Source organism: Coregonus lavaretus, assembly GCF_964263955.1.
Source record: "Coregonus lavaretus genome assembly, contig: HAP1_SCAFFOLD_129, whole genome shotgun sequence".
NCBI lineage: Eukaryota > Metazoa > Chordata > Actinopteri > Salmoniformes > Salmonidae > Coregonus > Coregonus lavaretus.
Genome location: NW_028156273.1, coordinates 762,672 through 784,402, shown reverse-complemented (window position 1 = coordinate 784,402; position 21,731 = coordinate 762,672). Strand labels below are relative to the sequence as shown.

The following is a 21,731-nucleotide window of genomic DNA, read 5'->3' as shown; positions in this document are numbered from 1 at the left end:
CATAACTTACCACGTGCCCGTAGCCAAACACGTCTTTAAATGACCAGTGGGGTCGAATCCGGGTGGGGGGGTGTGATAACTGCCTGAATGGAGGTGAAGCTTCACTTAATCTACTTTGAAGCAGAAAAAAAAATATGAAGAATTATTTTTTCTAAAATATGAAAAGGAAAGAAAAGAAGACATGGGGGCGTGCGGGACGCACTCGCTAAGCGGACCGGCACATTGAACGCGGGTCGGCGACTCCCCGCTTGCCAGGAGCCCTCCGAAAACGTGGACGGATCCTGCCGAGTAAGAAATGATACTCGGGAGGTGTTTACCCAGCTGCCGAGTATACCAGGTGACCCTCAACCCCTTGATACATGTACACCTACCATAAACACTATAATCATTAACATAGCAACATATAAAATGTCATATGGTAAAGGGACTTTCTCAAGATTTTAGACTTTCCTCTCTATGGGCCCTATGTCACATTACTATACTATTGATCTACTGGACAAATAAAGCTTGATAGCTCATTGAAGAGTGATTCTCCACAGAGGCAGCTGGGGATGAGTCAGCAGAAGGTCCATCAGAGATTCCAGGAGAGAGAGAAGGAGCTCCAACAGGCTGTGGAGTGTCTAAAGGTGAGTATTGTTGACCAGAGGAGACACACAATTTCACTTCTCACTTCCAGTCAGAGAGAGAGACTCTCTCCAATCCCACTGACCTCACTGTTGGGTACATGCTGTCTGGACTATTTTCAGAGAATAGACTGCTTAATATAACCGACGGGATATGAACCAGGTCTACCGCGGGAGAAAGCAACAGCTTGACCGTTACACCAAGAGGACATTCCCTACATTGGATAAATAACATGTTTGGCCCTGCTTGACTCAGCTCTGTAGTGTTAGCCAGCCCAGTTTGGCCCTGCTTGACTCAGCTCTGTAGTGTTAGCCAGCCCAGTTTGGCCCTGCTTGACTCAGCTCTGTAGTGTTAGCCAGCCCAGTTTGGCCCTGCTTGGCTTGACTCAGCTCTGTAGTGTTAGCCAGCCCAGTTTGGCCCTGCTTGACTCAGCTCTGTAGTGTTAGCCAGCCCAGTTTGGCCCTGCTTGACTCAGCTCTGTAGTGTTAGCCAGCCCAGTTTGGCCCTGCTTGGCTTGACTCAGCTCTGTAGTGTTAGCCAGCCCAGTTTGGCCCTGCTTGGCTTGACTCAGCTCTGTAGTGTTAGCCAGCCCAGTTTGGCCCTGCTTGACTCAGCTCTGTAGCATTAGCCAGCCCAGTTTGGCCCTGCTTGACTCAGCTCTGTAGTGTTAGCCAGCCCAGTTTGGCCCTGCTTGGCTTGACTCAGCTCTGTAGTGTTAGCCAGTCCAGTTTGGCCCTGCTTGACTCAGCTCTGTAGTGTTAGCCAGCCCAGTTTGGCCCTGCTTGGCTTGACTCAGCTCTGTAGTGTTAGCCAGTCCAGTTTGGCCCTGCTTGACTCAGCTCTGTAGCGTTAGCCAGCCCAGTTTGGCCCTGCTTGGCTTGACTCAGCTCTGTAGTGTTAGCCAGCCCAGTTTGGCTTGACTCAGCTCTGTAGTGTTAGCCAGCCCAGTTTGGCCCTGCTTGACTCAGCTCTGTAGTGTTAGCCAGCCCAGTTTGGCCCTGCTTGGCTTGACTCAGCTCTGTAGTGTTAGCCAGCACATAAGTTTAAGGCATTACACAATTCATAAAAAGCATTATACATATGTACTTCATAGAAACTGTTACCCTTTATATATTCTAACCACTCTATTTAATTTATTCCATATTAAGGGCCCTAACCTAGGAATCTCTCTCTCTCTCTCTCTCTCTCTCTCTCTCTCTCTCTCTCTCTCTCTCTCTCTCTCTCTCTCTCTCTCTCTCTCTCTCTCTCTCTCTCTCTCTCTCTCTCTCTCTCTCTCTCTCTCTCTCTCTCTCTCTCTCTCTCTCTCTCTCTCTCTCTCTCTCTCTCTCTCTCTCTCTCTCTCTCTCTCTCTCTCTCTCTCTCTCTCTCTCTCTCTCTCTCTCTCTCTCTCTCTCTCTCTCTCTCTCTCTCTCTCTCTCTCTCTCTCTCTCTGAACCAGGAAGTCCCTCCTCTCCACAAACTCTCTTCTGTGGAAACAAAACTGATCTGAGTCTCTGTGTCGTCTGTCTGTGTGAGAGTGAACAACCATCCAAATGGCTCAGCACAGAGATCTGCTGGACCAGGACCAGTTCTGTTGTTCTGTCTGTCTGGATCTACTGAAGGAGCCGGTCACCATCCCCTGTGGACACAGTTACTGTAGGAGCTGTATTGACGGCTACTGGGATCAGGATGTTCTGAAAGGGGTCTATAGCTGTCCTCAGTGCGGAGAGACTTTTACCCCAAGGCCTGTTCTGAAGAGAAACATCGTGCTGGCTGAAGTGGTGGAGAAACTGAAGAAGACAGGACTCCAGGCTGCTCCCCCTCCTGCTCTGTGCTATGCTGGACCTGGAGATGTGGCGTGTGATGTCTGCACTGGGACCAGAAAGCAGAAAGCCCTCATGTCCTGTCTGGCGTGTCAGGCCTTTTACTGTGAGACTCACCTCCAACCTCACTATGAATCTCCTGCTTTGAAGAAGCACAAGCTGGTCAAAGCCACCGCACAACTACAGGAGAAGATCTGCTCTCATCATGACAAACTGCTGGAGGTTTACTGTCGTACCGATCAGCAGTGTATCTGTTATCTGTGTACAATTGATGAACATAAAGGCCATGATACAGTGTCAGCTGCAGCAGAGACGACTGAGAAACAGGTAAGACCAGAACTACTTGTTGGTGACTGTCTGATAAACAAATAATTAAAGATACAGTAGGAACTAAGGCTGTTTGAATATGAGATCATTAAATGAAATTGATCCTCAGCAGAACAAATATGAACACAAACCTTGAGTATATTGAGTTTGATCCAAATGTATCACAAGTTTCTGAAGTCAAACACTATTATCATTCCGAATGCCCTTTTAGGAGTTCAAAGTTCAGTCTCAACCCCTTGATACATGTACACCTACCATAAACACTAGAATCATTCACATAGCAACATAGAAAATGTCATATGGTAAAGGGACTTCCTCAAGATTATATACCTTCCTCTCTATGTGCCCTATGTCACATTACTATACTATTGATCTACTGGACAAATAAAGCTTGATAGCTCATTGAAGAGTGATTCTCCACAGAGGCAGCTGGGGATGAGTCAGCAGAAGGTCCATCAGAGATTCCAGGAGAGAGAGAAGGACCTGAAGGAGCTCCAACAGGCTGTGGAGTCTCTCAAGGTGAGTATTGTTGACCAGAGGAGACACACCATTTCACTTCTCTCCTCCAGTCAGAGAGAGAGAGAGATGTCCCTATCCAATCCCACTGTTGGGAACAGGCTGTCTGGACCCCTTTCAGAGAATAGACTGCTTAATGTAACCGGTGGGATATGAACCCGGGTCTACTGAGGAGAGAAACCAACATCTTGACTGTTTCACCAAGAGGACATTCCCTTTGGGTCGAGGGCCGACACTGATTTTGAAGTCGCAAGAGGGGTTACCTCATCACATAACCTTGAGTAACCATGAAAGACTCAAGTCCCCTATACATTAAAATGGAGCTCTCTCTCAATTTAATTCAAAGGGCTTTATTGACATGGGAAACATATATGTTTACATTGCGAAAGCAAGTGAAATAGATAATAAACAATCAGAAATTAAAAGTAAACATTACACTCACAAAAGTTTCAAAGTAATAGAGACATTTCAAATGTTATAATTCAAGTGCAAACAGAGTGAGCCATTCGCCAGACTGAGTTCTGGAGGTGAAATGGAAATGAATGAGGGCGAGTTAAGTGAGGTAGAAGGTGTGGTGAAGAGCTCGGAACCAGAGCCTGGCATCAATGGACATGATAAAGAAGAATCTGGTGCAGTATGAGTTACATTGTAGGAGAAAGTGGATCCATTCCTTTTGGCAGATCCATTTGTGGTTTCAGGGTGGGTGGGAAAGGAGTTGGATGCAGTTGAATCAGTGAAGGTAACCTGTAGTGGACTTGGGATATTTGTTTGTGTTTCTTCTGACCAGAGGGAGTGGGCGCTCCGTGTCACGCAACTTGGGTCAAGATCTGTTTCTTGCTTTTCTCTTAGGAACAGGGCACCATTGAAAGGAGTGATTTCTGGGGTAGCGTTAAGTGTAGAAGTGGAGCAATTAAGGTTGAAGACTGCTGGTGTTTGTGATTCCCGCCGTTTGGTGCAACACAGACCCGGTGGTGAGCGTGGTGAAACAGAGGAGTCACTGTCAGTCCTTTTGAGTTTTTAGTCTTTACCCAACAAAGTCATGGTAGGATATATCAGTTATCCTGTTAGAGCTTTTGTGGCGAATCCACTGTGCTGATTCAGGTGCAACATTTATGGTCATGTTGCAGCAGTTTGTAGGAGGGAGATCCAAGATGTGGGAAGTGTGCAGGAGGGCATGGGATAGAGGATTGTGTAGTTTCGGTGGATAAAGTTGTGTGTGTCAACTGTTGGGATACCCATGTTGGTATCTCGTCCTTTTTATCTTTGCACTGTGTCATCAAATACTTTGTGAAAAGTCTGTCCCTCTCTATCCCCCTTCATGTTTTACCTTTGCATTTTGCTGACTGTTGATCATGCGGGTCCTTGCTCTTTAGCCCTGATGCAGTGAAAATAGAGTAGGGCAGAAGACAAAGGGCAGAAGACAAAGGGCAGAAGACAGAAGACAAAGAAAACATTGTCAGGGAAAAACAAAGGCATGAATTAAATTCAAATGTTGAAAATAGCACAGTGCAGACAATAAACTTTCAGAAGTGGGTTATATTTCCACATATAGGGGGGTGCGTACCCGACTTCGATGGCAGCGTGGGGGAGGATCTCGCCGTCACAGTTCCAGCTGCTATAGGCAGGGTGGCAGATCTGGCTGAAGAGCTGCTTGCCGTTCTCCCTCAGGTCTAGCTCTGAGTCGTCCTGGCGTGGCGTGAAGAGGAAGCGCCGCACACGGTGCACCTCTACAAAGGTCATGTCAAACTGAAGGGGAGAGGGACAGAAGATCATGTCAAACTGAAGGGGAGAGGGACAGAAGGTTGTGTCAAACTGAAGGGGAAAGGGACAGAAGGTCATGTCAAACTGAAGGGGAGAGGGACAGAAGGTTGTGTCAAACTGAAGGGGAGAGGGACAGAAGATCATGTCAAACTGAAGGGGAGAGGGACAGAAGGTTGTGTCAAACTGAAGGGGAGAGGGACAGAAGGTCGTGTCAAACTGAAGGGGAGAGGAACAGAAGGTCGTGTCAAACTGAAGGGGAGAGGGACAGAAGGTCGTGTCAAACTGAAGGGGAGAGGGACAGAAGGTCGTGTCAAACTGAAGGGGAGAGGGACAGAAGGTCGTGTCAAACTGAAGGGGAGAGGAACAGAAGTGAGAAAGTGAAATCCCTGATACAGGGAATTAGCGAGTTAACCATCTCATGCAACCACTCCTATCGAATCGGGAGCACTTGCGTACAAGGATGAGGTCGGTGGTGCCGTCAGCGAGGTGGGCGGCGGGGGACAGGCCCTTGGGGCTACGGGGACAGGCACAGCTCATACTGGCCGCGTTGATGGCCAGGAACTTCCCTCTGATCACCCCCCACCCCCCTTCATTTTCTGGGATAGAGCAGAAACAGGTTGGTGCTTTGTGGTAAATACATTGTGTAGGTTTCAGTAGAGACCCATGGCGTGTGGAGTTGAGGTCATTTGGGTGTTCAGGCAGAGATACTGTGCTTACCACTGTCTGAGACATCTGGAGCAGTCTTGCATTTCTCTGGGGAATCCTCTGGATACAGCTGCCCGTCGTGCTGGCATATGAAGCACCTGGAACACAGGAATGGAGTGAGGATGGGACAATGGAGTTAGCTAGCAAAGTGAACAATCTCTCCTTTGCACCATCTAGACAAACATGTAATACTAAAGTACATAACAGGTTGTGTGTATCATTGGACAGGTTGTAAGAGTACAGTCTGACATACCCAGCTCTACACCTGGTCTGGTCTCCTGGTGTTCCCAGTGTGTCAGTTGCTGGTAGAAAAGACACAACCCCTTCATAGTGGTGATGTGTCAGAAAAGTCTTAAAACCTGCACAAACGACGGCATGGCCTTTATTATTAGCAATGGCAACAGTCTACCGCAACTGTACCCAGTGGTGGTATTTCCTAAAAAAGCTAAAGCTAACTCTTCTGACCTACCGGAAAAGCCATATCTGGCTGGTCCCATCCATCGTTTCCTCACGCTGTCTGCCAGCACGTCGCCGTAGAAACCGTATCCAAGCAGGGAGACTGAGTACCTCAGGAATGTGTTGTTGTGATGGACCGAGCACACGTCCATTGGCTGGGAGTCTCCTGTGAAGACACGCACCCAAAGTCTAGTATGAGTGATCCTCCACAGATACTGTGGGGTACAGTGTCCTACAGAGGCAGAGGTGTGACGGCACACAATACGTGCTTTTACTATGAAACACACCAATGCCTGAACACACACACACACACACACACCCACCTACTCACACACACCCGCACACACACCCACCCACCTACTCACACACACCCGCGCACCTCCAGCAGTTTCCTCTTATCTCTAAACCTTTGAATCAGTAGGTCACGGCTGTCACTTGTTGGTCAGCTGAGTGTACCATAGCGATAACATGTAAGTGACAAACATGACACACATTTCTACTCACAATAAAGCTCCAGGAATGACCTGGAACAGTGATAAAGAATGCTTATGCTGTATAAAAAGGTCAGTTACACTCCATATTTTTTTTTTAAAGGCAATTTAATTAGAAGTGCTGCCAATATTTCAATGTGGATAAATGCACTGACCCACTATGATGTGTAAGGCTGAGGTCACAGGGTCGTTGATGCCGACAGTTGCATAGCAGATGCAGTCCGCCGAACCTGGATACCACACAAAACAAGACACTGATACGTTCTGTTTCTGACTACAAAATCTCTGAATCACGGCCATGGTGCGTGTGTATACACGTGTGTGTAAGATGGAAAAATGGAATGTGAAATCAACACAGTTATATATAGCCAAAGGAATAGTTTGATTTCATGTGCAAACATTTTCACATCCACCTTAGAATCTTTTTTTTTTTTTTTTTTTTTACACAATTGCTCAAATACTGTATCAATATCTTGATATCAACCCAAGCAGCTGTATAGTTAAATACAATTAGTCAAAATTTGGACTTTGAAATTCCACAGTTACAAATGTAAACAGTCTTTCTGTAGTCTGAGAAGTAAACCGGATGGAAGGGGAATCCAGTATTCGTCGAAATCATCCGTTCCATTAAGGAACTGGGATGATGGATGGCGGCCGTAAATGATGTCATATTCCTGTGCGGCCTGAGAGAGCTTGTGTCCATTTGCCTACAGTGAACAATTTTTACTTGGCCCATAAAGACTCATCTTTTATTAAAGCAAGTTTAATGTCTTTGGCAGGAACTCACCAATCACGTCCGTGGAGATGGAGGCACAGGCGAAGAGAGGCGCGACTTTCTGCTCATAAATACGCTTGCCTTGCTGCTTGCCCCCATAAGGGTTGATGTACACCAGCAAATGCTTGGGTCTGCTGGCTGCAAAAAGTCAAGTGAAAGATGTTATTGTATTTTCCAGATCAATTGTAGGCTGTAGGCTGAGTAAGTGTTGAACAATTAGTGCTTTTTGAGGTCGGTTCGGTTTCGGTTCAATTATTGAAAACATTATCACGGTTTTCGATTTCAATCATTAAAAAAAATATGAAATATATTAATAGTGAGCATTCAATTGCAAAAACATTGAAAATATTCCATTGTCTCTGCCAGGTCCACATTGGGTAGACATCAATAGAAAAATAGGAAATTACTATGAAACAATACAATATTTCAGTTGTGTATATTACAGTGGGGGAAAAAGTATTTAGTCAGCCACCAATTGTGCAAGTTCTCCCACTTAAAAAGATGAGAGAGGCCTGTAATTTTCATCATAGGTACATGTCGACTATGACAGACAAATTGAGAAAAAGAAATCCAGAAAATCACATTGTAGGATTTTTTATGAATTTATTTGCAAATTACGGTGGAAAATAAGTATATGGTCACCTACAAACAAGCAAGATTTCTGGCTCTCACAGACCTGTAACTTCTTCTTTAAGAGGCTCCTCTGTCCTCCACTCTTTACCTGTATTAATGGCACCTGTTTGAACTTGTTATCAGTATAAAAGACACCTGTCCACAACCTCAAACAGTCACACTCCAAACTCCACTATGGCCAAGACCAAAGAGCTGTCAAAGGACACCAGAAACAAAATTGTAGACCTGCACCAGGCTGGGAAGACTGAATCTGCAATAGGTAAGCAGCTTGGTTTGAAGAAATCAACTGTGGGAGCAATTATTAGGAAATGGAAGACATACAAGACCACTGATAATCTCCCTCGATCTGGGGCTCCACACAAGATCTCACCCCGTGGGGTCAAAATGATCACAGGAACGGTGAGCAAAAATCCCAGAACCACACGGGGGGACCTAGTGAATGACCTGCAGAGAGCTGGGACCAAAGTAACAAAGCCTACCATCAGTAACACACTATGCCGCCAGGGACTCAAATCCTGCAGTGCAAGACGTGTCCCCCTGCTTAAGCCAGTACATGTCCAGGCCCGTCTGAAGTTTGCTAGAGTGCATTTGGATGATCCAGAAGAGGATTGGGAGAATGTCATATGGTCAGATGAAACCAAAATATAACTTTTTGATAAAACTCAACTCGTCGTGTTTGGAGGACAACGAATGCTGAGTTGCATCCAAAGAACACCATACCTACTGTGAAGCATGGGGGTGGAAACATCATGCTTTGGGGCTGTTTTTCTGCAAAGGGACCAGGACGAATGATCCGTGTAAAGGAAAGAATGAATGGGGCCATGTATCGTGAGATTTTGAGTGGAAACCTCCTTCCATCAGCAAGGGCATTGAAGATGAAACGTGGCTGGGTCTTTCAGCATGACAATGATCCCAAACACACCGCCCGGGCAATGAAGGAGTGGCTTCGTAAGAAGCATTTCAAGGTCCTGGAGTGGCCTAGCCAGTCTCCAGATCTCAACCCCATAGAAAATCTTTGGAGGGAGTTGAAAGTCCGTGTTGCCCAGCGACAGCCCCAAAACATCACTGCTCTAGAGGAGATCTGCATAGAGGAATGGGCCAAAATACCAGCAATAGTGTGTGAAAACCTTGTGAAGACTTACAGAAAACGTTTGACCTGTGTCATTGCCAACAAAGGGTATATAACAAAGTATTGAGAAACTTTTGTTATTGACCAAATACTTATTTTCCACCATAATTTGCAAATAAATTCATAAAATATCCTACAATGTGATTTTCTGGATTTTTTTTCTCATTTTGTCTGTCATAGTTGACGTGTACCTATGATGAAAATTACAGGCCTCTCTCATCTTTTTAAGTGGGAGATCTTGCACAATTGGTGGCTGACTAAATACTTTTTTTCCCCCACTGTACTTAGTTTTTATTTGATTACTTTATTATTTATTTTTCATTCCTTAAAGTCATCATCTCATCTCAAGCAGTAGCAGTCAGCCAAACCTAACGTTATCTCTGTGCTCTCCATACTGTACTGTCTTTGAGTCATCCTATTTAGGTAGCCTATGCTGCAGACCTGTCTGATGAAATCATTTTACTAGTTTACATTTACATTTTAGTCATTTGGCAGACACTCTTATCCAGAGCGACTTACAGTTAGTGAATAGATCTTTTCTTTATACTGGCCCCCCGTGGGAATCAAACCCACAACCCTGGCGTTGCAAACGCCATGCTCTATCAACTGAGCTACATCCCTGCCGGCCATTCCCTCCCCTACCCTGGACGACGCTGGGCCAATTTTGCGCCGCCCATGAGTCTCCCGGTCGCGGCCGGCTGCGACAGAGCCTGGATTCGAACCAGGATCTCTAGTGGCACAGTTAACACTGCGATGCAGTGCCTTAGACCACTGCGCCACTCAGGAGACGAAGTAGATAAGGCATACTTTCACGAACGGTCTCTGTCCCTCTCAGCGTTGTGTACATTCCTCTCTCATGCGGTCTGTGTGTATCTAACCTAACGTAGCAGACGTAAAAATGTTTCCGTCCATAGATCTGTATATAATTATGTTTCTGCCCTAACAATGGGAGTCATTGTCACAAAGGCAGGAAGGCAGGCGACAATTTTAGGTCCAAAATAAGCCCATAGAAACACATTGGGCTTATTTTTGACATATTTTGGCGACCTCTCTGGTCTCCGTCCGAAACTGAAAAAAACTGGCGCAATGGATTATGGGATTGTAGTTAATTACCACATTTCTGAGCTGAACTAGGTTGAATATTTGCTTAATGAAAACGACAACTCCCTTCAGCCCAGCATCCCACATAGTTGACTTGATTTCTGTCGTGAATTATTTTATTTCTCTCTAGAGAAACGGCACGCTGGGCTCACATAAAAAAATATTTTAAAAAATAGATGGAATTCAAGTAATTGAACAGACTTAGTTGTTTAATGACTGGAAAAAATATGAAATGACGGTTAATCGCTCAGCACTACTGAGTAACTGCACAGAATGACGGCCATACTCATTTCTGAGTTAGCCTTGCAACCAGACTTCACAAAGCATATTCAGTGTCAGTAATACTCAGCCATACTCAGTGCTGCGAGCTGCTCTCTGATGGTCTGGACCCACTGCTGACACAGCGCCCCCTCTGGACAGTGGAAGGTGACGTCACTACACCGCCAGCGGTGCTGCCACTGCTGACATTGGATTCGATTTTGAGCATGGTGAAGTTAATTACACTTTGGATGGTATATCAATTCACCCAGACACTACAAAGATACAGGTGTCCTTCCTAACTCAGTTGCCGGAGAGGACGGAAACCACTCAGGGATTTCACCATAAGGCCAATGGTGACTTTAAAACAGTTGGCAGAGTTCAATGGCTGTGATAGGAGAAAACTGAAGATGGGTCAACAACATTGTAGTTACTCCACAATACTAACCAATTAACAGAGTGAAAAGAAGGAAGCCTGTACAGAATACAAATATTCCAAAACAAGCATCCTGTTTGCAACAAGGCACTAAAGTAATACTGCAAAAAAAGTAGCAAAGCAATTAACTTCTTGTCCTGAATACAAAGTGTTATGTTTTGGACAAATCCAATACAACCCATTACGGAGTAGCACTCTCCGTATTTTCAAGCATAGCATGTTATGGGTATGCTTGTATCGTCAAGGACTGGGGAGTTTTTCAGGATAAAATAAGAAACGGAGCTAAGCACAGGCAAAATCTTAGAGGAAAACCTGGTTCAGTCTCCTTTCCACCAGACACTGGGAGATGAATTCACCTTTTAGCAGGACAATAACCTAAAACACAATGCCAAATGTATAATGGAGTTGCTTACCAATAAGACAGTTAATGTTCCTGAGTGGCCGAGTTACGGTTTTGACATAAAACTACTTGAAAATCTATGGCAAGACGTGAAAATGGTTCTCTAGCAATGTTCAACAATCAATTTGACAGAGCTGGAAGATAAAAAAAAAAAAGAATAAATGGGCAAATGTTGCACAATCCAGGTGTGGAAAGCGCTTAAGAGACTTACCCAGAAAGGCTCATAGCTGTAATCGCTGCCAAAGGTGCTTCTACAAAGTACTGACTGAGGGGTGTGAATACTTATGTAAATGAGATCTATGTATTTCATTTTTATTTATTTTGCAACAATTTCTAAAAACATGTTTTCATTTTGCCACTATGGGGAATTGTGTGTAGATGGGTGAGATTTGTTTTTATTTTAATCTATTTTGAATTCAGGCTGTAAAAACACAATGTGGAATAAGTCAAGGGTTATGAATACTTTCTGAAGGCACTGTATATGGTTAGACATGGGGTTTGGACTATTGTTTTTCTGAAGCAATTCTCTATTGAATGGACATACTTGTATAAACCTTGAATTAATTCAACATTTTATGGGTGAACACCCTATATATTGAATCCAATATATGTAGATTGCTCTAGATTACCAACAACTCCTACCTGTGAATGCATATGGATAGGCCTCAGTCAGTTTCTGGGGCATTTTCTGCCACCTGCCATCATCTTTCGTCCCGCCGTCCACATCGAGCTCCCGGACTGCTAGGATCTCAGACACGGACACGCTGTGGCTGGTACCTGTTAAGCACACCAAATCAATCTGTCACAATGTGGTAGGAACCAGAGGTTTTTCCTCACACACACACACACACACACACACACACACACACACACACACACACACACACACACACAGAGAGAGAGAGAACTATGGTGCCAGGATCTCAAGCCCTTTTTGACCTACCCAACCAAACTTGGCTGGCTGTATCAATTACAGCTTGGATAGCTTCATGCTAATAAAGTTAATGTGATGAGATTGGAGCTTTAATGGACTATTAACGGTTTGATTTCAGCATTAGGGTGGAGCTAGTATTGGGCTGAGAGAAGGCAGGGAGGGGGAGAAACCATTAGTGTTGTATAGCTGTTGACCACTCCTGCCATAGAAAGCACTACTGATGGATAATGGAAGGGGAGCTCATTTGGAGAAAGATGAAATCTATCACTATAGACCAATGCCATATAGCTAGGGCAACTCCTACACTAATGCCTGTTATTACCGCCCTTTTCCTGAAGATCAGAGATAGAGGAACATTGATTGACAAAGGGAACCCCATCAAATACAGCTGGCAAAATCATTTCAAACTAGTCACTCTAGTGGACGTACAGTGAGCTCCAAAAGTATTGGGACAGTGACACATTTTTTGTTGTTTTGGCTCTGTACTCCAGCACTTTGGATTTCAAAATTATACAAATGATGCAGACTGTCAGCTTTAATTTGAGGGTATTTTCATCCATATCGGGTAAATCATCTAGACATTACAATACTTTTTGTACATTGTCCCCCCCATTTTAGGGGACCAAAGGTATTGGGATGAATTCACTTATATGGCCCCATATTCCTAGAACAAATGATGACATCAAGCTTGTCATGCTACAAACTTTTTGGTTGTATTTGCTGTTTGTTTTGGTTGTGTTTCAGATGATGTTGTGCCCAATAGAAATGAATAGTAAATAATGTATTGTGTTATTTTGGAGACACTTTTGTTGTAAATAAGAATAGAATATGTTTCTAAACACTACATTAATGTTGATGCTAACATGACTATGGATAATCCTGAATGAATCGTGAATATTGATGAGAAAGTTAGAGGCATAAATATCAACCCCCTCAAAAAATGCTAACCTTGTTATTGTAATGTGTCCAAATTTCTCACTCATCTTTATTCACGATTCATTCAGGACTATCCGTAACCATGGTAGCATCCACATGAATGTAGAAGTGTTTAGAAACATTATATTCTTATTTACAATAATAGTGACTCTCAATGTAATTATTGTGTGCTAGGAATATGGAAAAAAATACTAAACTTTTGACTACTTTAATACACATAAGTGAATTTGTACAAATACTTTTGGTCCCATACAATGGGGGGACTATGTACATAAAGTTCACCCGATATGGATGAAAATACCCTCAAATTAAAGCAGACAGTCTGCACTTTAACCTCAGTCATTGTATAATTTCAAATCCAAAGTGCTGGAGTACAGAGCCAAAACAAAAACTAATGTGTCACTGTCCCAACACTTTTGGAGCTCACTGTATGTAGCCCAACTCTTTGACCACATTGTGGTAAGAGTGCTCCTCCTACCTGACTCTCCTTTGCCTCTGTGCAGGAAGTTAGGAAAACAGAAACCTGGAATGGGAACAGTGGAGTTATTGTGGTTTGCATCAAGATGAGCAAACACTTTTTTCACACAGCAATATTGACATACTGTATCTCTTCAGCAGAATGAAACCTTTAAAAGGTCCTACATTGGCTTGCTTCACAATTTAGCCAGGGGAGTTCAAAGTTCAACAAGTGTTTCTCTTAGAGCGTTTCTCTTCTCTTAGTCAAAGGTTATGGATATACTGACAAAATACGTGTCTCTACGCCCTAACAATGTGAGTCGTTGTCCACAAAGTGTCACAGCGGGCTGTCTAGCTCCCGCCTATCCTTTCTTTGAATTGGTGGATAAATGAATTATTTAAATGCTTTTTTTCAATATTCGATGAGGGTTGTTGACGTCAACCGACTGTATTCAATGGAGAGATGCTATGCTACTAGACTCATACCATGAATATGCATATCCATCTTGAGACAACTCCGATAAGTGTTTTTCCTCAAAGTTGCAGGGATGTTATGTGTCCTACTTATTATGAAACGTCTATTCAATCAAATAAACCTCACGTAGTGTCACGATCGTCGTAAAGGAGAGTAGACCAAGGCGCAGCGTGTGAAACGAACATGACTTTATTTAATTAAAGTACTAAAATACAAACAAAACACGACTCGTGAAGTCCACGGTTACACTGACCGAATAAGGAACAAAAACCCACAACACCCAAAGGAAAACATACAGATTAAATATGGCTCCCAATCAGAGACAACCAGCCCACAGCTGACACTCGTTGCCCCTGATTGGGAGTCATTATCTCAAACATAGAAATACACCCAATGAATGAACACACCCTGGCTCAATATACAGAGTCCCAGAGCCAGGGTGTGACACGTAGCAAGACGGAGCTGCTCTTCCTCCCGGGGAAGGACTGCCCGTTCCATGATCTCGCCATCACGGTTGACAACTCCGCTGTGTCCTCCTCCCAGAGTGCGAAGAGCCTAGGCGTGACCCTGGACAACACCCTGTCGTTCTCCGCCAACATCAAGGCGGTGACCCGATCCTGCAGGTTCATGCTCTACAACATTCGGAGAGTACGACCCTGCCTTACACAGGAAGCGGCACAGGTCCTAATCCAGGCACTTGTCATCTCCCGTCTGGACTATTGCAACTCGCTGTTGGCTGGCCTCCCTGCCTGTGCCATTAAACCCCTACAACTCATCCAGAATGCCGCAGCCCGTCTGGTGTTCAACCTTCCCAAGTTCTCTCACGTCACCCCCCTCCTCCGCACACTCCACTGGCTTCCAGTTGAAGCTCGCATCCGCTACAAGACCATGGTGCTTGCCTATGGAGCAGTGAGGGGAACGGCACCTCTGTACCTTCAGGCTCTGATCAGTCCCTACACCCAAACGAGGGCATTGCGTTCATCCACCTCTGGCCTGCTGGCTCCCCTTCCTCTGCGGAAGCATAGTTCCCGCTCAGCCCAGGCAAAACTGTTCGCTGCTCTGGCACCCCAATGGTGGAACAAGCTCCCTCACGACGCCAGGACAGCGGAGTCACTCACCACCTTCCGGAGACATTTGAAACCCCACCTCTTTAAGGAATACCTGGGATAGGATAAAGTAATCCTTCTACCCCCCCCCACCCCCCCCCCCACACACACAGCGGAGTCGCTCACCACCTTCCGGAGACATCTGAAACCCCACCTCTTTAAGGAATACCTGGGATAGGATAAAGTAATCCTTCTACCCCCCCCCCCCCCACCCCACAGCGGAGTCACTCACCACCTTCCGGAGACATTTGAAACCCCACCTCTTTAAGGAATACCTGGGATAGGATAAAGTAATCCTTCTACCCCCTCCCCACCCCCCCCCCACACACACAGCGGAGTCGCTCACCACCTTCCGGAGACATTTGAAACCCCACCTCTTTAAGGAATACCTGGGATAGGATAAAGTAATCCTTCTACCCCCCCCCCCCACCCCACAGCGGAGTCACTCACCACCTTCCGGAGACATTTGAAACCCCACCTCTTTAAGGAATACCTGGGATAGGATAAAGTAATCCTTCTACCCCCCCCCCCCACCCCACAGCGGAGTCACTCACCACCTTCCGGAGACATTTGAAACCCCACCTCTTTAAGGAATACCTGGGATAGGATAAAGTAATCCTTCTACCCCCCCCCCCCCCCCCCCCCCCAAATTGTAAAGTGGTTATCCCACTGGCTATAGGGTAAACGCACCAATTTGTGAGTCGCTCTGGCTAAGAGCGTCTGCTAAATGACGTTAATGTGCCCTTGAGCAAGGCACTTAACCCCAATTGCTCCTGTAAGTCGCTCTGGATAAGAGCGTCTGCTAAATGACTAAAATGTAAATGTAAAATGTAAATAAGCCATTCATTTCTTTGTTGACCAAATTCGACACTCATTGACCTCCATACAAAAACTCCTTGCTTGGTGGGCCAAAAATATATATATATAAAAAATATTCAGCAGAGTTGGGCATCTCTCTTTACCTCTTCCTCTGTCTTAGTTCAACGTACGTTTCTCTCAGATGCAGCAGATTTTGGCACTGAAGACAGTAGTGGAGCCAGTGTTCGATCAAGCAATTTCTACTCCGAGATAAGGTCTTGCGTCATTTGATCCCTTTCAGCTAGAGAATGGAAAATAATAATCTTATGAGAAATGCGTAGAAATGAATTTACCCTTTAAGTCTGAGAAAAAATAAATAATGTTATTTTATCAAAGACTCTATTCCCCTTTCATCTGGAGAGATGATTATTTTAACAACGCTGCTTGTGATTGCTCATTTTCAGGACTTTTGTCCTTCAGATATCTCAGAATTTAATGGTATTTTTTCAGCTCCTGAAATGAATAGGCTCGACTCCAAAGCCCATCCATTCTGAAATAAATGAAGAGACCTTTGACAGCCTCAAGATGAAAGATGGCAGATAGCAGGCATCCAAATGAACTAACACGATACAGGGAGGTCACTAATCTGTTTTATCTCTAGGCAGATATACTATCCACATGGGAAGCCATTACATAAGTATGACAGGATAATTTCATTTTGGTATGACAACTTACAGCTATAACAATGTCACTGTAAGATATATAGATCTTAACATTGGCCTGCTGAATGTACACTATTGGTCATTTGTAGCCGAGGACATTATAATGGTTATTTTAGGTCAGTCATACCATATTTGATCCCAGGCCTAAATGCTACATAACACACTTGATTCTCAGATACTTAGTTGGCCCATGTTGTTATCAACTCCTTGGGTCATGGTTTATTAATATGCAAAACCATTTTTCTGGTGATAAACACGGAGTATACAAAACATTAAGAACACCTGCTCTTTCCATGACAGACTAACCAGGTGAAAGGTATGATCCCTTATTGATGTCACCTGTTAAAACTACTTCAATCAGTGTAGATGAAGGGGAGGAGACAGGTTAAAGAATGATTTTTAAGCCTTGAGACAATTGAGACATGGATTGTGTATGTGTGCCATTCGGGGGGGGGGGGGATGCAACGCAATATTAGGAAGGTGTTCCTAATGTTTGGTATACTCAGAGTACATCATACAAGTCTGACAATGGACAACTGCATAGTCACAGAATAAGCTGAGCTATGAATAAAAAGGTCTGTAAATACCGATGTTTACCGACTCCCGTTAGCGCGAGACACACAATAAAAAGGTTTACAAGCTGCTTTAGCCGAATACCAGCCTGAGTCGTCACAGACAAACTGTACTCATCAAGGCCTTCCTACCTAGTTTGAACCTAAACCATATGTTCTCATTTGACGGTTTCTCAATTGAATGAGAAGATCAACACGATTGATATTTGGAATGTTTGAAGATACTCTTGATAATCTATATACTGACACACCACACACACTCAGCCATTCTTCATGACTTTCCTCCTTATACCCCTGTTGTTCAAACTGAACCCCAAGGTTGACCCCAATGGCTTATTGAACATAACTCGACTGCATTAGCTCCTCACGACAAGGGTAGGTCAACACAACATACTGTTGTCACTGTTTTTTTTGTCACTGTTTTCCTGTGCCACTCAAAACACTAGCCGGATCTTTCCTAGTTGTGCAACTAGTGTACTGGTTTGGCTAATAAACAGCCACAGAAAGAGAGGTGGGTTGGGTGATGAGGAGTGGGAGAAATTCAAAACCCTTGGTAGGTCATGGGCCTGCCATGCAGGACACCAAATCAGACTAGCTAGCATTAGCCCTCCATGGAAATGTCAAAGTGCCAAGCAAGCAGTGGGAAAATGTCGACAGAACAGCAGGCCCTTATCCATCATAGTGTAGTGTGTGACATCATGAGTGAATGCCCTTCTGCGCTCTGATTCAGTGTTCACTGTTCATCATTATACGAATATAGATGGGCTCCCATGTTTGCATTGGACTGTTTGAAACATTACAAAAACATCTTATGGAAACATTTGCCAGGAACTACATTGTGGAAGACCCGTGCTAGGCCTTCCTCCATCTCTTGACAGTGAAAGTGATGGGCATGTTTGCTTTTGATGAGGGTGTCCTGTCCATTGTTAGAATGAGAGAATCTGAATGGCACATGGTCTACTTCAGAATTAGGCCGCAGAAAAGAGTGCAACTCAAACTGTGAAAACGATCGGCTAAACTGAAAAGGTGATACTGTTCGAGCTACTTCAAGGGTATTAATAAATAATAAACGAGGCTGCTATCAGACTATGGGATAAACTCATACAATTCCTTCAACATTTTCTATATATGTTATTAAATATCCAAATTAGCATCAAACATGTTATATTGTTGATTTCTTGACTCGGAAAGCTAAATTGTTTGACGACATAATTGTCTGTGGGTTCCTATAGACCATAAGGAGCGTGGACCCGCTTTCTTCCCTCATATCTCTAATGTAGGCTATGCTTTTGAATTCACCACAACAAGACGCTTTGAATATCCAAAAGACATTTAGTAGAGTCAATTTCCATTTAGGCCTGCTTTCATGGGAGGTAGGCCTAAAGCCACATTCAATTCAACAGACCATACTGAGTTGAACAGTGCTGGCAGGTAGCCTAGCGGTTAAGAGCATTGAGCCAGTAACCGAAAGGTCGCTGGTTAAAATCCTTGAGCCGACTAGGTGAAACCTTTGTCGATGTACCCTTGAGCAAGGCATTTAACCCTAATTGCTTCTGTAAGTCACTCTGGATAAGAGCGTCTGCTAAATGACTCAAATGTCAAACATAAACACATTCCATACGTCACCATGTGGATATGTTATGCTCCCATAGAGAATGATAGAGACTAAAAGGCCATATTAGCATGGGCAGCGCCATTGAGGGCTTCCACCATGTAGTCAACTAGGTGGGTCTTCCACTTCATGATCTCTCCTGGTGACCCTGTTGGAGTCATGTCCAATCAGGTCATCTGGACGGATCAGCCAATCATGAAGAAGAAAAATGACTACTTTAAAATGGAGGATAGCCTTAATGGCACTGGCCATGTTGTTAGACACTATAATGTCACAGACACAAAGAGGAGTCTTCTGTCTCTATGTTTGCTCCTCATCTGAATCTTGGGTGACAAGGGATGTGGTACTATGGCTGCGTTTACACAGGCAGCCCAATTCTGATCTCTTTTCACTAATTGGTCTTTTGACCTGAAAAATATCTAAGTGAAAATATCTGATGTTTAGGGTCAAAAGACCAATTAGTGGAAACAAAGCTCAGAATTGGGCTGCCTGTGTAAGTAAACGCAGCCTATGTAGCATCTACCATTCAGACATGTTGGCTCATGTAACCTAGTAGGCTATAATTACAATTTCATCAATAAATAACGTTTAATCTAATTAGCCTATAATAAAGACTAACACATAATGAACAGCCTATAAGTATGATGCTTTGTGCGTTTAAATGCAGTGGGAATAGACTGACAACACGAAGGCTACCGTGCAAGCGCTATAGCGGTTATTAGGCCTACCGTATGAGGTGATTGCAAACTCCAAGAACAAAACGCGTAACATCCAATTGACCCGACATAGTGGATCTACCCAAGCCAGGGCCGCCGCCGCATTCCGCGGCCCAGCTGTCAAACATTCAACAACTCAGAATTGGCTTGCTTTCAAAACTAAGTTCTGGGCAATGGATAGTCTCGCTGCTATGATACAAATGCATCTATAAAATAAAAACAAAAGACTGCACTAAAACTGTCCTGGTTGTCTGTTTCAGATAGGCCTATAGAGTGCCCTTTACATCTACGCCTAATTTAGGCTTTAACATACCATGTCATTCGTTGACAATAACAATAATGTATTGTCTTTCATCAGCAAAAAGGTTAGGGGCAGGCAACAAAACATTTATATATTTTGAGACTAAGATCCAGAGAATTGTGAATGCGCACGTTACGTGTTTACGCGAATGTGGATAGCGAATATATCCAACAAAGAGAACATACTATAGGCTATAAATGATCTATCTGTCCCTTGATGTCTCAGTCGGAATATATTAGTAGCATATATCTTTGCACTTAATACCCAGTTTATCTTTTGACACTTACCGACTTTGAACGGGTGATGTATACTGCCTGAAACGCGTTTTTTATTGGCCGGAATCTCTTTCCATGTCAGAATCACACGGTTTAACAATACTACGAAGACGCTGTTTTTCAGGAGGAGTTGGGATGCCAATAACCTCGGTTGTTTTTCCATGTCTTTACCAATAAGTCACCGCACTAGGTGACTTAGAGAGCGTATCAATGTTATCTTAATCTAAGCATTTCTTTAGTAATTTATCGGGTTACTGAGACCCATTCTCTACACAAGGAAACAATGTTGCTGTTTTCGACTGCCACAATTGGATAGCGGATTCTCCATTCACCAAAAGGGGACGGGCTGAAATTACGCTTGACATCACGACGCATTCCAATTTTGGTGCTAGAGAAAGAGGCTTTGAGATGAGCTTGTTCAGAGAGCAAATATTTCAATAAAATAAAATATAATTAATATGATTGTAGGCCTATGTGTATATTTGTAAAATAAATACAATTAAATAAGTGTTATGTATTTTAAAAACGTCAGAATGACACTCAAACGGACCATTATTATTTCACTTTCATGTTAGGCCTACTACTTCTGTCCAATAGAGACAGATAGAGGACTCTAGTGGCCAAAAGCCTGATCGTTTTAGCATGGGCAGCACCATTGAGGACTTTCACCATTTTGAAGTAGTGAACTGGATGGGACTTCCTAGGGGTTAAGGAAGGATCACAGAATTCCATCCAGGTCACCAAGAGGGATCAGCCAATGAATTATACTTGTGAGCAAACATTCCATAACTACAGGTGCCAGTAAATCGCCAACCTTGGCATTATATCTGTTCAAACAACACACTCCAGGTGGCAGTATGCACCCTTTCAGTTTGTTTACCAACTCATAAAAGTAGTAGTTGAAGAAAATGGACTACTTCAAAATGGAGATGGCCTTAATGGCAGTGCCCGTGCTCTCACAGACGCCATAATGGGACAGATACAATGATGCCATGTCTATCTAAGTCTATGTTCTATCCAGCACTTATAGTCCTTGATTTTGTGCCATAGGTGGACAAAAAATGATTTTTATTTTGACATGAGGTAAGCCGAGAGGAAGTGGGTCTACAACAGACCCACGTTTGTAAAGTCTGTTCAATAATATTATCCTTTAGATATTTTGTCTCAAATTACCCCTCTCATAATGACCAACCGCCCTGCCCACCGGCACATTAAGTTTAAATGGAATTGTATTTAACTTCTGGCTTCCCACGGACTGTTGTTGTGCAACCGAGTACATTTGAAAGCAATGCTAGTGTGTGTACTGTAAATACAGCTGCGTTGCTAAAAGTAATTAGTACATTGGGTGCAGTAGGTCTTTAGACTCTCCTGGAGGTGGTTTGTAAATCTTCCCTAGCGTGAGGTCATTTTTTTC

The 21,731-nt window shown here is 43.8% G+C and overlaps 1 protein-coding gene across 1 annotated transcript; it reads right to left on the bottom strand.

Moving 5' to 3' along the window:
- Positions 1–4,720: 4,720 nt before the first annotated feature.
- Positions 4,721–20,648, bottom strand: LOC311126519 (ceramide kinase-like). The gene is made up of 13 exons (XM_084200515.1): positions 20,330–20,648; positions 13,763–13,807; positions 12,057–12,191; positions 10,676–10,816; positions 7,460–7,595; positions 7,239–7,252; positions 6,838–6,912; positions 6,205–6,357; positions 5,989–6,094; positions 5,748–5,833; positions 5,443–5,626; positions 5,264–5,279; positions 4,721–5,180 (listed from the first exon to the last, which is right to left on the bottom strand). The coding sequence occupies exons 1-13, from the start codon at positions 20,478–20,480 to the stop codon at positions 4,755–4,757; spliced, it is 1,668 nt and encodes a 555-aa protein (XP_084056641.1). The 5' UTR covers positions 20,481–20,648; the 3' UTR covers positions 4,721–4,754.
- Positions 20,649–21,731: the final 1,083 nt, after the last annotated feature.